Raw genomic sequence first — 15,987 nt, 5'->3', positions numbered from 1 at the left:
TGCCTCACATTATCAAATGGGACATCACTACAGAACCGACAGAAACAAAAAAGGTCACAGGAAATGATAGGAGCAACAATATCTGAGCCAATTACATAATTTAGGATGGAATGGGAAAAAATTCTAAAAACCACAAATTACAGAGCTGTCTTAAGAAATATAAAAGCCCCCAAAAATTCTTTAAAAAAAGAAGGAAATTTGCACAAAACCAAAACATAAAGGGACACAATGACACAACAGCTGCAGACTCAGCAGCTAGGAGGCAGAAGGCAAAGAAATGATAGTTCAAGGTCACCTTCAGGTAATTACAAAGTTCAAGGCCAGCCTGGACACCATGAGATCCTGTCTAAAAAAAAAAAAATCAATCTGGAGAAATCTGTTGTAATTAACTCCCTCCCCTCCCAGAAAACAAAACCCATACACCTTCACCTAGCAAGCAAGAGCCCATATAATAAAAGCTCCAGCAAATGAGATGCTTATACTTTCTCTAGCACATCTTGAAGTCCACCTCATTGCGACAGACACATCAGCTCGCTGCACGGATGACTCAGAAGGACTTCCAAAGAATATTAACAAAGGGAAAGGCCACGCTGTACATACACGCACATCTGAATGTTTACATTAGATCTTGATCTGCAAAATGAATGATCACCAAAACATACAGAGAGGAACATATGTGTGTGTGTGCCTATGTATGTTTCTGAGAACGCCCACATACACCTGGGCAACAGCACGCTTTCCTGGGCGGGGGCTGGTGGAGAATCAAGCACACGCTCATTAGCCCTGTCCTCGCTGTGTGCCTGCCTTCAGCCCACTGTACTTCCTCTCCACCCAGCCTCTGTCTTCCAGGATTCTCGAACCCTCCCTTCCCACTATAGCTCTTTCCATTTCCTTCCCCTTCATGGACCTGTGACTGCTTGTTTATTTTCTACTATGTGCTGTCTATCTATGTGTGTCTGATTAGAGGCCCCCGGGCTATGCTCTGTCACTTCACGGTGACTTAGGTAAGAATCCTAGCTCTACTGCTCACGTACTAACTTCATGAACTTGGAGAGTGACCTTTTCCTATGTGTCTGCTCATGTGTGAGAATGGAACAATAATGACCACAGGGCAGAACACAGGCAGGAACTTGAGAGAGGCGCTGGAGCAGAAGCTGCCATGTGATAATGCTGTCCTGTAGTAACTTCTGGCTCAGGATCATCACCATCTCCTCTGTGGAGGGATCGTAAACCACAGATCTACCACACATTCTCATGGAATCTTTTTTTAATCCCTCTGTATTTCCTAGAACATGATTACTTCAAGGTCCTTAACTATTTGTTCAATACATAAAGAGAGAACATAAGACGGAAGGAAGCCGTGGGTTATTTACATAGATCCCACAAGTAAATGTGCGTGGCTGACTGCCCCGGCACTAAAACCTAGTTTGCTAAGAGGAAGAAAGCATTTGTTTTAAAATCAATCTTCTCAAGTACTGCAGGAAGACATTTATTTCCATTTAAAGCCATGTGTAAGTCCATCTAAGCATGTACTGAGGAAACCTCCTTGGGAGTGAAGACATTAGAACCAGGCTTCTGGCCCTTGAGATCTACCAGCCCTTGAATAACATTATGCCCATGTTAATCATAAAAATAAAGCACAGGACACCACACACTTCTCCATGCACTAGATGGGAGCACCTGAACCTTGCCCAGCCACTGCTTGGCATTGCCCACTCTCCTGAATGCATGTCCAAGCTGATCTAATGCTGCTTTTAGTTCTCTAGAGAGGTAAATGGGGCTGGAACCTTAGGGGCCAAAAGAATCTAAGAAGCAAGTTATCCCCATTCACCATTGCTCTTTTTCCACAGGGTCTTAAGCACTCTAGGCCACCACTAAACTCACTATGTTACTGGGGTGCTTGGTGTCTGCATCTGCCTCTGCCTCCTGAGGGCTGTGATTACAGGTGCACAGCACCAAGCAATGCTTAGCTTCTGTGGTGCTGAGTACTGAGCCAGGGTCTCTGTGTAAGGTAATCAAACCACGGGAGACACAGGCCCAGCCCCTAGGATGCAATTTAGAAGACAGTGAGAACTGGGTGTGGTAGCACACCAATCCCTGCACTCAGGAGGCAGAGGCAGGCAGATCTCAGTGAGTTGGAGGCTGGCCTGGTCTAGGGATGTAGATGAACCCTTTCTGCCTTCATAGAAGAAGAAAAAAGAGGAGGAAGAGGAGGAGGAAGAAAACGAGAACAGTGGGCCGAGGTCTTCCTCTCCCTACCTGTATCTAGCCCCAGTCTCCTGACAGCTGCTGGTGGATGTTTGGTTTTGTTTTTTTCCATCTTAAACTAAACCAAACGACCTTCATCCTCCCCCTTGCCTGCCTGCATCCACAGTGTGTGAAGAATATACTGAGCACTTTCCTGTGGCCTGCCTGCTCTTCAGTTCACTGGCGTGTGGCCTTTGCCCCATTTAATCTAGTACCCCAAGATGCCGTTGACTTCTGCTCTACCACATGCCCTGTTCTGTCCTCCCTTCTCTCCGTGCTGGACAGTCTGAGACCCAGGCCTCGCTCCATCCCACCCACACTTCCTCATTCTTCTTCCCCTTTGCAGTTCCTAATGTCAATAAGAAGGGTGTAGCTTTCCACACCTTTCTGCTGTGTGGGCACATAAGTGTACCTATAACTCACAGGCGTGTAGATTTATATGTTTGCTTTGTTTTAAGCACTGTTCACATTAACTTTATGATTTTTTTGAGACAAGGTATTGCTATGTAGCCTATGTTGGCTTTGAACTCCACATCCTCCTGTCTCAGCTTCCTTCCTGAGTTTTAGCATCCCACACCCAACTATGTTTGTCTTTATTACAGTGTTCCTTACGTGGTCTATACGTCAGAAGATGTCTCACTAGCTCTGTAATTTTTAGTTTTTAGTTACAAATGGGTGGATATTCAATATAACTGAGCCTCTTCCACATTAGATAAACAGTTGCAGTTTTAGACATTAGAAAGAAAAACTAGATTTTGCATCTGGGTACCTTGCTGTGTGTGAGGAAAGCAGAATGCTGCAAATGTGGCTCTCAGCTCAGTGTTAGGCAAGGCTGCATAATTCATCAGGTGTGGTCACTCTGCAGAGCCACATCAATAAGCAGCTGCCTAAAAACAGTGCCACTGACTTCAGCCTTTGTATTGGGTCTAAATGTCAAATTCTAAAAAAATCCCTGCATTGCTAAGTAAGAGGCACGATTGTGTGCTTCAGAGCACGCTCTGAAAGGAGCAGCAGCAGTGCCCCCAGCAGTCTTGGACATGGTCCTTGAATTGAAGTATCTGCCACCTTCTTCCTCCCTGGCAATGTTAACAGTTACAAAGTGATACCTGACCTTGGTGGTCCCTGCTAGACTCCCACAGTTCACTGAGAAGGTCACTCACTGAGGGTCATCCAGGATCTGCTGCCCCAGTCATCAATGTTACTCCTGATCCTGCCCTTTTATTGTCCAATACTTAGTTACTGTAACAAATGTAACAAATTGTAACAAATGTCTTTAAGTGCCACCCCCCACCCCAGGCTTGGCTTGGCTTTTCTTTTCTCTTCTTTTCTTTCTTCCTTTTTCTTTTTTTTTTTTCTTTTTTTGTCTGCTTGACACAATCTACAGTTATCTAGAAAGAGGAACTTCAACTGAGACAATGTTTCCATCACATTGGCCTATAGGCAAGTCTGCAGATCCTGGAGTGCATAAAAACAACTGAGCAAGCCACAGGAGCAAGGCAAGGAACAGCTCTCCATGGCTTCTGCTTTAGTCTCTGCCTCCAGGATCCCACTTAGAGTACCTACCCTGACACCCTTGACAGGAACTGTGATGTGGAAGCATCAGCTAAGTTACCTCTCTCCTCTGCAGGCCTGACTGCAGTGTCATGGCAGCACATGCCCTCTCTGACAAAGATACTGCTGAAAATTAAAACCTGGGAGCCACAGCAGGTCCAGAGATCTCAGCGCGTGTGTGTTCTGTAGCCGACTGCCACATTGTCGGAAGGAAATGCGAGTCCCTGTGATTGACCAGCGTGCTTGGACCAAACGAGTTCTTACTACAATATAAAACTAACAGACTAGTGGCAAAACAACTGAACAAGCAGCACATGGATGCATGACCATCCTAGCCCTTGGGAAGCTGACACAAGAGGAGACATGATCAAGCGTAGCCTTGCCTACAGAGCAAGACCCTGGTCTCCAAACAATATAAAACAAACCATCAAAACACCAGAGAAACACTGAAGTCCCCAAAGACGACACAGGAAGGGGGAAGAACAGAACTTGAGAGGAACCTTTTTTGGACAAGGTGACAAAAAGTTAAAATGAATAAAATGATTAATTCCAATCTGTGTTAAAGGGTCAAGGGTCAAGCACAAAGGTTGCATCTTTCTCCAGTGAAGGGCAATGGCTGAGCTCTACCCAAGGGGTGGCAGCCCTTGAAGGCAGGTGGCTGTGTTTAGTTGGAGAAGAATGAATTTTATGCTTTTAAATATTTGAAACAAAATTAAATGACATGAAAATTATATAGTCTTCTAACTTTTAGTGTCCACAAATGGTTGGGGAATACAGCCAGGATTCCTAACAGCCACTGTATGTTAAAGGGCAGAACTGAGTGGCTCCAACTGAGACCATGTGGCCCTCCCAGCCTAACACACCACCAACCTTCCCCTTTACAGAAAGTCTGTTGACCCAGCTAAGCCAAGATTTACCACAGCAGGTTTTCTTGTGACATGAGGCTGATCTCTGTCCCCAGTGGAGAGGACGATGGCTAGATCTGGGGCTGCTTTCCCCAATCAGGCAGAAGAGAAGCAAGGGTGCCTGCTAGTGCCACCTGCAGCCCAAGAAAGGAATGGCAGGCAGGGAACTGGGCTGTTGGGAAGTTAGTCACCTGGCAGATCCTAAGTAACTATGGCCTCATGGATTCATGCCTGTGGGGAACACACACTTGGCTTTTACAGGGCACTTTTTAAACTGACAGAACAGAACCGAAACGACAAATTCTTCTTCCCACATCCATATATGGGGCGGGTGCCATACCAAACAGAAGCCGCTTCTAGTATTCCCATCTGCACTAACTGTTCCCCAAGCACAGAATGAAGACAAGCCACATTGTCACCACAAGAATGATAGGATGACGGATGATGTGTCTGTCCTTTCTAGTTCTGAAGGTAAAGTCACACAGAAGCTTGCCACGTGAGGCCTGCCTGCAGACCTCAGGTTACTGTCCTCAAGGCCACCCCACTGAGACTCTGCATGTCAACTAACTTCTGAGGATGACAGATGAGGGGACAGTGTGTCATAGCCAGCAAACCTACACCAAAAGAATGAACACAGTGGGAGGCAGAGGCAGGCGGATTTCTGAGTTCGAGGCCAGCCTGGTCTACAGAGTGAGTTCCAGGACAGCCAGGGCTACACAGAGAAACCCTGTCTCGTAAAAAACAAAACAAAACAAAACAAAACAAACAAACAAACAAAAGAATGAACACAGGACTGTAAAGTGGTTGGTTCTGTCAGCTCCAAAGCACCCCAGGCCCCCTTCCTCCAGAGCATCTCATCATGAGCCTATGCACCATGTCTCCTGTCACCAGAGACAGCTGAGGGCTCACCACCTTTCAGAGCAAAGACTCACAGAGAAGCACTGCTTTCCATCTTCCTCTAGAATCTAGAGGAGGCACAACACTGCACCCGTGAACTGTGCATGTGTCCCGAGGTCTGGGTTCACGTGCCAGTCTGGGCTGGGCTTACATGCCGGCTGAGGTCAATACTGAAGGAATGGTGTTCTGAGACTTAAGGTGGGAAAGCCCAGCTCTGACCATAAAAAGTTCAAGCTGGAGCGCTGGAAGACGCCTGGCACCTGGAGAGAGGCCACGAAAGGTGAGCACAGGAGGCCTCATGTGCGGGTTACAGAGCCACCTCACACCCACTAACCCCAGAACTTCAAGAAAAGGCACAGAGGCAGGAGGACTCCACTTCTGCCCAAGTGTTCGGGACTCAGAAGGGACACAGGAGAGTATAGCAAAGCTTTCTGTGTTGTCTCAAGAGCCTTTAACTTACTTCATCATCTTCATCTTCATCATCATCGGATTCAATAACACCATCCAGTAAATCTTCTATGAAGAAAAATAAATTAATCAGAAACCCACAGAGCTTGTTACTTGGTCACCGAGCGTCAGCTGGGGCACTCATGCGAGCATCATCTGGAGAGTCACGCTGCTGAGCCCAGGCCGACACCCTGCTGCCCTGACCACTGCCCTTCCTTCCACACTCCTCACCACGCCCTGGCACACACAGTTACTCTCTTGGCCGAATCAGGCACAGTTTGCCACCATTCTTAGCCACCGCAGAAACACTCTTTTTATCAGAACACATTTATTCATATTTTTATAAACACAACATTGAAGGGAGCTGCAGGGCAGGAGATGAACTAGCGTTTACTCCTAGGGAGCCTGTTAGCTTCTACAACAAGTGCGATTTCACGTCATCCTCTTGACAGCTTCATTGACAGTCACTCCTCATCACAGGTGACAAGTGGAGGACAGAGGACCCAGGGACCTGTCTGTGGTTCTGCTTTCTAAACCCTGTTGTTCTAACTAAAAGATGTAGATTTGGAGCCAGGCGTGGTGGCGCACGCCTTTAATCACAGGCAGAGGCAGGCGAATTTCTGAGTTCGAGGCCAGCCTGGTCTTCAGAGTGAGTTCCAGGACAGCCAGGGCTACACAGAGAAACCCTGTCTTGAAAAACAAAAACAAAAACAAAAACAAACAAAAAAAAAAGATGTAGATTTGGGGAAGGGAGCGCCCATGAGGCTACTCTAGATGAGCTTTAATAGCGGGGTGGGGAACAGGAATGACAGATACAGTCAGACAGACTGACACATAAGGACCATGAGCAGGTCTTGTGAAGGAGAATCTCTAGGAGAGATATAGCTTTACACTAGAGATGCTATGATGGGGCTTTGAAGGGAGAGAAAGAGCACTCCCTTCAAAACTGGGACAGAGCTGCACTAGAAGAGAGAGCTACCATGATAGCATGACGGAACTTGAAAGGAAGAACAGAACATCCCCTGAATAAAGAGGGTTTCTAACTCAGAACTTTTTTGGGATTAAGGGTGTCAGAAAGTTCCACACCATGTGACTTATGACCTAGCCTTCATGTAAAGGGAACAGGGGCAGACACTAGCACAAGGTAGGGGAATAAATTTATCACATAGATGCAAGGGCTTGCCTTTCCACTAAGGCTCTGTGCTTTAGACTGTCAGTGGTACATGTGTGCTTATGTGTGTGCATATGTATGTATGTATGTACGCATGTATGTATGTATATGCATATGCTGTGAGTTCTTCATTGGGGGTTGGAGGGCACAACCAAGCTTTCCAAGCTCCCTTATCTGGTCTCTTAGAGTAAGCAAGCCTAAGGTGGCAGGTCTATGTAGAACACAGGCTGCGGCAGGGGTGTTCTTAAAGGCTGAGGCTCATTACTAGCTCAGTGAAGTCTGCACACATACACAAGTCCATAGTACTCAGAATCAGAGAATGAGCCATTCCCTCACTTGGCAAATGGGGATCATACTGCCTACATCCTTGGGGCTTGAGAGAGGAGGGAAGGGAATAACTCAGAGGATTTTACAGCACACCAGAACAAGGCACTTGGATCAGGTACATAGCCAACATTGCCCAAATATGAGATACTTTCTCCTCTACAAAGTCTTCTCTGAGCCATCGTCTCTCCCTCAGCATTTCATCTAGACTCCAGCAGCACTCTCCCTGTGGAAGACCCTATTCCCAGTGGACAGATAGCTACTGACTGGCTGGGAAGGCCCCTGGGATGCTAATTACCAAACTGAATGAGGAGCTACTTAGGAGATTACCAAAGCTCACTTCTGGCTCTGAAGACTGATGGCCAATCTTGACTGTCACTTTGATGAGATTTAGAATCACCATGGACACAAATCTCTGGACGGGTTAGTGGGGGATTTTCTAGATTGCAATAACTGGGTAGGAAGCCACACTTTAAATGTGGGCAGTCTTATTTCACAGGCCGAATTCCCGAAAGGACAAGAGACGGCAAGCTGAGCAATAGTGTTCCTCTCTCTGCTTCCCGACTGCAGGGGCAACGGGGCTGAGCTCCCTCGAGCTGGTGCTGCAGCGATAAGACTGATTCTTCAAACTGCAAACCAAACCCTCCCTCCCTCCTTACATGCTTCTGTCAGGTATCTCACTCACCACAGCAACAAAAGGTGACTAACGCAGGACACTGGCTGAGATAATTGGCCAGTAAGACAATAACTGAGTGTGGGTCTGGCATGGCTGCATAAGGGAAGGTGACACAGTTCCTGCCCCTGTAGCATCGCTGGGCCATTGATCCCCCACATGTGCTGATGGTTGTTGCTGTTGCCCTGAAGCTGATCTGTGGTCTCTTCTATTTCACTTTCAGTCTCTGTTCTGGGGAATACACTTTCCCCATTCCTCAGAGCTAATCATGCCATGATAAAGGAAACAGCTGTGGTTCTCAAAGTGAGGAATGGAGGTGGTCATGAGGCTGGGGAGGGTGAGGAACGAACGGGCCTTCTGCTTGGTCTTTAGGGCCATGGGAAAGGATCTCGACAACATAACCACAGAGGCCATAAAAGCCTACATGGTCCTCTATAGAAATTGCTCATTTTGAGAGTTGGCCTTGAATTTGGAACTATATGAGGAGATACAAGTACCCTGTGGTCCAATGGCTGCTGCATTAATTAGCCAGGGTGAACTTGGAGACATCAGGGATAGAGAATTAAAATGGTCTCAAGAAGAAAAGGCATGGTTAGGAAAAGAAGGAGTCTATAGAAAACAAGCAAATGATGGACGGGTTTATCTTACAGGAGGAAGGCTTGCACACAATCTAGAAACAAATAGTATCAGAAGGAGAGCACACAAGGCCATGGAATTGCTAGGGTAGGAAACAAGCATTAGAGAATTAAAAGATGATGTACAAGCATATAACAAGTTAGGACTTGCTCTCCTAGCTACTTGAAGGATGGGAGATGACAATACCTGCTTTGTGTAAGTTTTAAAACTTTTTTAAGTCTATCACCTTTTTGATTTTACATGAAAACAGTTACTACAGACTGCTGTCGGCTGTACTAGGAAACCACAAGAGCTGTGCCCGCTACCTGTGAAGACCACGCTGCAGAAGCCTAAAAGGAAATGTGCTTTTGCTTTGTGTTTAGTGTCTGTTGGGACTAATGATCCAGAATTCATAAAATGTATGTAAAATTAAGGATTTTAAAAAAAGTATTGAGCCGGGCGTGGTGGCGCACCCCTTTAATCCCAGCACTTGGGAGGCAGAGGCAGTCGGATTTCTGAGTTCGAGGCCAGCCTGGTCTACAAAGTGAGTTCCAGGACAGCCAGGGCTATACAGAGAAATCCTGTCTCTGTCTTGAAAAACCAAAAAACAAAACAAACAAACAAAAAGTATTAACAATGCTCAAAGCCTTGCTGCCGTAGCTTTAGTAAATAAAAGACTGGGTTCAGGCTCTCAGGTCAGAAGACTGATGAGAACCCTCGGGCAAGGAGAGAGCCCTTGAACTGACAGCTTGCATCCGCTACGTCTCCCAGCATAATGAAATCAGTGCTGCTCCGATTCTCCCTCATATCAGGACCCTCCTTATGCTGAGGCTGCACCTCAGCAACCGAGCATGGAAGAGCTTCCCTGAACACGGTGGCCCCATCAAATAGGCTGGGGACCCAGGCGGGGTAAAGGTGAGCAAAAGCCAGCCACGTGTACAAACTCCATCCTTTCCAAGCAAAGGTGTCTATGACTGCTCTAGCTTCCTCAGTGTGGACTCACACCAATGGCTCTAGGAAGTTTCTAGGCCTTTAGCCTTAGATTAGGGTCTTTCTTGTTCAGAGGATTCCAGTTCTCTGCCTCTGTAGCAGGTGGATGATTACTGGGAGACAACCTAGCTTCCAATTATGTAAGCCAAGCTAATAAATCCTCTTTTGTAAAGCATAATATAATACATAATATGTACATACATCATGCATACATACATACATCATGCATACATACATACATACATCATGCATATACATGCATGCTGACACAGCCTCATCCTAAGGGTGAGTCTACTGACTTCCCTGGTCCAGAGCCAGTGGGACAACAAAGTCTGTCCCTTCAGTGTTATTTGCACAGGTCCACATCCTGCTGACCTGCACCACTGTCTCAGAAAGCTGGCTGTCCACACAGTGCCTTGCACTTTGCAATTGGGGTGAGTTTTAATCATCCAACACCCTCTCTCTGCCCATGGACAGCACACTCCAGTCCGCCATGAGAAGATGCTTTCACACTGCACACTACCACTGTCGCCAATTACATACTCCTTATGTTCACATATGTTACCTAAGGCCCCTCAGTTGGGCACTCTTTACGTTGACTCCCCAGTCCAGTTTCCAATCCCCAAACCCTATAATCTTAACTTGTTAGCTCACGCATCCTAACTACCCAGAACCCTCCAGCCCCATGACCTAGAACCTTACAGGCCTCGGCTCCTCCTCCTCCTGGGACAACCATCTCCCCCACTGCTCCTGACCCAGCACATGCCTCACAAAGGCCCTCCCTTGGTAAGTAGCAGGGCCTGAAGCTAGGAACCTGCTCTGCCTTGTTCCTGCCTGGTGTCCTGGCTGGTGTCTCTGACCTATCTCTCATGATGAGCTGGTATGTGCTGGCTACCCTCATAGATGGCTGGAGTCGTGCTCTGAACCTGAGTAGGGACAAACCTCCCTAATGTGGTTGTTGGCTGCACACTCTGTATATTTCTGTACCAGGCTGAAATTTTCCTCTGGACTTCACTAGTGTTCCACCTAGGGAGAATTTCAAAGCTCCCCTGGTCCCCAGGATGGTGACTGTGTCAGTTTGGCAAAGCCCAGACTGGGAACCTTGAGTGGAAGATGGCCACAGTGGGCATTTCCCAGGTGCGCTGGGTGACTGGCTCACTTGTGAGGAGAGATGAAGACACTCTCATTTGTTGTGTGCTGAATGGAGCTGTGCACTTGAATGGCTGCCAGGGGAGACATGCAGAGAGATGGGTGATAAATTTGGTCTCCAGATGCTGGGAGTACCAGGGTCCCCTATGTCAAGAGTCCACAGAAAGAGATAGGGGCTTCCCTACCCCTCACACAGGGCTTCTCTGGTTCTCTTGCCAGATGTGTTTCATGGCCATGGAGGAGACTATGAAGAAAGGGACCAAGCTGCCTCCTCCCTTCTGCCAGGTGGCACATACACGGTTTTCTGGAATGGTGACGTGGTGACATTTTCTACATGGGGCTAGAAGGACTGGCACCTGTTTCCCTAACTGGCCTTAGGACCTGGGAAAGTTGCCCTTATCAGTGGGGCAGGATTTAAGAGGGGACAGGAGGGGCTCGTAAAGAGATCTTACAAGGGTAGAGAAGCCTTCAGTAATTGCCTCAACTCCTCTTTGTTGACCACACACCTCACCTGTGATAAGAGATCTCTATTGTGATAAGAGATGTTAACCTTGGACAATCTGGCCTTGACTGGCTACACACGTGGGGGAGGATGCGCACGCACATGTATGTGTGTGTGCACGTGGAGGCCAGGGTCAACCTTGCATGTCATTCAATAGGAGCTGTCTGTCTTGCTGAGACCGTGTCTGTGTCTCGGACCTAAGCAAGGCTGACTGGCCAGTGAGCCTCAGGGATCTGCCTGTTCCCAACCCTTACGAGTGTGTGTCACCATGCCTGGCTTGTCTTACACGGGTGCTGGTGATTGAACTCAGGTCTTTAATTTTGTATGGCAAGTACTTCAGTGATAGAGCTATCTCCCTCTATCTCCCCACTGTGGGGGATGTGTGTGTGTGTTTGTGTGTGTGTCACTAGATATAGACCTGGGGCCTTGTCCAGGTCGAACAGTCCTACTGAACTTTCATTTGCTGAACTTGGCTCCCCTGCTTTATTTAAAGGTTTCTTTTCTTTTTTGAAATGGAGTCTTGCTATGTAGTCTAGGCTAGCCTTAAACTCTTTGTACGGCCTAGGCTGACCCTGAACTCATGTTGGCTCAGCTTCTCTAGTGCTGGGATCACAAGTGTGCGCTCCCATATCTGACTCAAAAGCCTCCTGAGTGACTCCCAAGGTTTCACAGCCGTCCATGAGAAAGCCAGGACATCTTTTTGTCATATGTGACCAAGTCAAAAGATGAGACAAAGATAAAACTGACCAGAATTCAGCTGCTTGATGATAAACTCTATCTGGCGGATCATTTCAGCATTGCCTTCTTTGATGAAGCATCGCAGGATCTCCTCCATTCCCTAGGCACAGCGAGGAGAGAAGAAACGTGTTAGGGTGGAGATATGAAGGAATACTTCCTGTGAGGTAGTGTCATCTAATACCTAATGTATTTTTTTTTATTTTCAGAAACGTTTTTTTAAAAATAAAAATTATCTACTTGGTATTAAACATTCATTTTAAAATTCACAGTGAAATGGTTTTCTTCTTGGTTGACTACCTCGACTTAATAACATTATGATACACTTAGAAAGAACCCGAAGAGCTCCTTAGCTAGCGCAAGATGCCTGTATCCCGGCACTCAGGGGCATTTACACCACTGCCTTTAGTTTGGGAAACACATACTTTGGGGAGATGGTTTCCTTCCCACGTTTCCCCTAAGTTTATACACACTGCCTTCTGAATTTTAGGGTCATTTATGATCTTTGAAAAGCTGAACCACATGTTTCGAACAAATAGAAGCTTTCTTCAAACAGCTGAAATGCCCATCCTATCAAAAAGCATGACGGAGGGACAGGGAGGTAGCCTGGCATGGAAAAGCACCAGCCCGATACCCTGCATGCAGCCCCCGGAGGCCGTGTGAAGTGCAGCAGAGTACAGCTGTGGTACCAGCACTCCTACATGAGACAACAGGCAGTAAGACTGTAAGGCTGCAGTAGGAAGCACAGCAGCAGAAACAAGAGACGCTGCCTCAAAACAAGGCAGGAGAACAACGCCTAAAACCTAGCCTGGGTCTTTTCTGTATGTGCATGCTGCCCCACCTCCCAAATAAACAACTACTACATTTCTGGGTGGGTTTTTGTTTGGGGGGGGCAGGGTCTTACCATGTAGCCCTAGGTAGCTGAAATTCACTATGTATACCAGACTGGCCTTAAATGTAAAAGAAATGCACCTGCCTCTGTCTCCCAATGTTGAGATTAAAGGCACAGGCCACCTTATCTGGCCTAATTAAAAATTTGAAGACAGAGCAATAGGGCTCGAGACATAGTTAGGCTGTTCAGAGCCCTTACTGCTCTCACAGAGGACCCAGGTTTAATTGCCAGCATGGCAGCTCCCAGTTGTCTATCACTCTAGAGCCAGGGTATCTGGTGCTTTCTCCTGCTTTCTTGGGCATGAGGCATACAAGTGGCACACACACATACATGCAGGTGAAGCATCCACACATATAAAACTAAAAGAAAAGCCATTCAAAGTGATAGTTATTACACTGTGCTACTGTGACACAATGATGCCAAAACCTTCCACTCTTAAGAGAACTAAAGCAAACCTGGAGGTAAGACACTAAGGTAGGCACAGGGTAATCTCTCTCTCCTCCTTCCCCACAGCACTGCAATGTGTGCATGCACTGTGCTGGATCAAACAAGGTTATCTTGGCACCAAGAGGGGAAGCACGTCTAAAAATGAACCCAAAACAGAACAACTGGCATTCAGAGAGGCTGGCTCATCAGCAGGCAAAACACTCATTAAAATGCCGAACTCCTGTCCTTGATATGGTCCTGATTTATTTTAATTTTTAAAGTAATTAATTAATTTTGGAGAGACGGTCTTACTATGCAGTCCTGGTCCTTATTTTATTTTAAAATTTTATTTATTTATTTATTGATTGATTGATTGATCGATTTGTTTATTTTGGAGACAAGGTCTCACTATGCAGTCCTAGCTGGCCTGGAACTCACTATATAGATCTATCTGCCTCTGTTTCCTAAGAGCTGGGATTAGAGATGTGAGCCATCATGCCTAGCTATGGTCTCTTGTAAAATAACCTGGTCTAGAGGCAATAGCTGTAACGGAATCAAAGATAGTCCATATAGCTTGACCAGATGGAGTTTGGATTGTGATCCTAGCTCCCTGAGTCAGGTCCCATGCTACCTCACTCAAATTGCTCAACGCCTCCCAAAGACAAGATGTATCACTGGTACTACTTATGCAGATGTCTGTGTCTGTCAAAATGTAAGGCCTGTATGCAACTGTATGTAAGAGCTGTGCACTTCACTTTTGCAAATTATACCTAATAAATGGCATCTAGTCCGGCAGATAGCACAATGAGTGAGTGAGTGGTAAAATGGCACTGCTGAGTCTGGGAGGAACGGGTGAATCAGGTAAGAGCTCAGCTGAAGCCCTGGAGTAAAGGAGGTGGCGCTGGGGGTACAGTGAGGAGATCTGAGCGCTGAGCCAGAACCCTGGAGGACAGCATTCCATGGGAGGCTGGGACGGAAGCGTAGAGAGTGTAGACCATTGAGGACTAGTCTGGAAGAGAGGAAAGGCTGACGGGTGTCCTGGAGACAAGGACAGAGTGCTTCAAAGAGGACTGAGAGATCATGGCAGCTCCTGTGGGGCCAGTCAGACACTGGGCTCCAACTACAGTCACCAACCACAGTCTGCCTTAGTCCTTGGTTGCCAGAAGGGCTACCTGTTCTCTCTTTGTCCCATGCAGTGGTCTATTCCCAGCTTCCATCCCACCAGGGTGAGTTAGGGGCTCTCTATCATTAGGAGACTGTCATGTGCTCAATCCCAACACATGTAACCACAATGGCTACCGAGAGCTTAGGAACAGCCAGAGACAAAGAATTCGTTCTAACTCTTTTCTTGCAGAGGCAATTCTGTGATCTGCCCATATCTTTATAGATCACTTGAATTCAATTGATGCTTGTTCTTACATCCCTGGCTTAGTTAGCACGTGGAAAGCAAATATCTCAGCCCCTGTGTAGTCAGGGGACTGCTCAGACACAGCAAACACAGCAAACACTCCAGTGAAAAATCTCACATATATTTTTTAAAACCACATATAGTAGGTAATGTTTAATCTAAATTATAGAAATGAAAAGGCATAAAAAATAACAGTATTCTCTGGGTGTGGTGGCACATGCCACCGTGTAACCCTAGCACTCAGGAAGCCAAGGCAGGAGGGCCAAGGGCTCCAGCCTGCCCTGGGCTAGAGTGAGACCCTGCCTCCAAAAATAACCAACACAACCTGGTGTTTCATCCCAAACCAATGGCCTGGCACCTCAGATAACCCTGGACAAACATGGGGCTGGGAAGGGTGACAGGGACTCACTCCTCGCCACTCAGAAGCTTTAGAGGTACAGTGTGCTAAGCAGAGAAGTCAGGCACTGAGCCAGCTACAGTTAGAGTACACAGTGCAAAGGCCAAGTCTACCTTAGTGGGAGTGCTCAAGACCAGAAATGTTTGGAATTTTTAGATTTTGGAATATCTGCATACATATAACAAGAAAGATATCTGAGGGATGGGATCCAGGTCTAAAGAGAATTAATTTATGTTTTGGTTTCACATACTTTCAATATGTAGCCTCGTGATGATTTACATACTGTATCTATACTACATAATATGCAATACAGATACACACACACTTAGTCAGGTGTTATTCCTGAGACAGTCTCACTGTGGAGCCCACACTGGCCTCAGGCTTACGATCCTCCTGCTTCTGTCTGCTGAATGCTGGGACCATGTATGATCCTACCTGACTGTACAACATTTTTAACAGTTTTGTGGGTAAACTATTTCATGGTGTGAATTTTCCATCTATGGCTTCATGTCTGTTTCTGATTTGCTTCCAGATCTTTCCACACCTGTGCTGCAGTATCTAACTCCAGAAATTAAAACCTCCCCCACTCCCTCTCTCTCTCCTGTTCCCCAAACTACGGGGGATGAAATTTCTAAAAGTTTCTAATTTTGAAGCATGT

General features: G+C 46.6%; 1 protein-coding gene across 3 annotated transcripts in view; it reads right to left on the bottom strand.

Annotated features, from left to right (window-relative positions):
• Armc9 (armadillo repeat containing 9) overlaps window positions 1-15,987 on the bottom strand; it is a 126,464-nt gene that overhangs the window by 59,294 nt on the left and 51,183 nt on the right. For all 3 annotated transcript variants that reach the window (XM_021162963.2, XM_021162970.2, XM_021162986.2), the window contains exons 18-19: window positions 12,219-12,309; window positions 6,061-6,116 (exon numbers count right to left, since the gene is read on the bottom strand). In XM_021162963.2, the coding sequence (XP_021018622.1) occupies window positions 6,061-6,116; window positions 12,219-12,309 (147 nt within the window). The remainder of the gene's footprint in view (window positions 1-6,060; window positions 6,117-12,218; window positions 12,310-15,987) is intronic.

Source organism: Mus caroli, chromosome 1, assembly GCF_900094665.2.
Source record: "Mus caroli chromosome 1, CAROLI_EIJ_v1.1, whole genome shotgun sequence".
Taxonomy (NCBI): Eukaryota; Metazoa; Chordata; class Mammalia; order Rodentia; family Muridae; genus Mus; species Mus caroli.
Note: the sequence above shows the minus strand (reverse complement) of the source record. Positions and strands in the feature narration are given on the sequence as shown.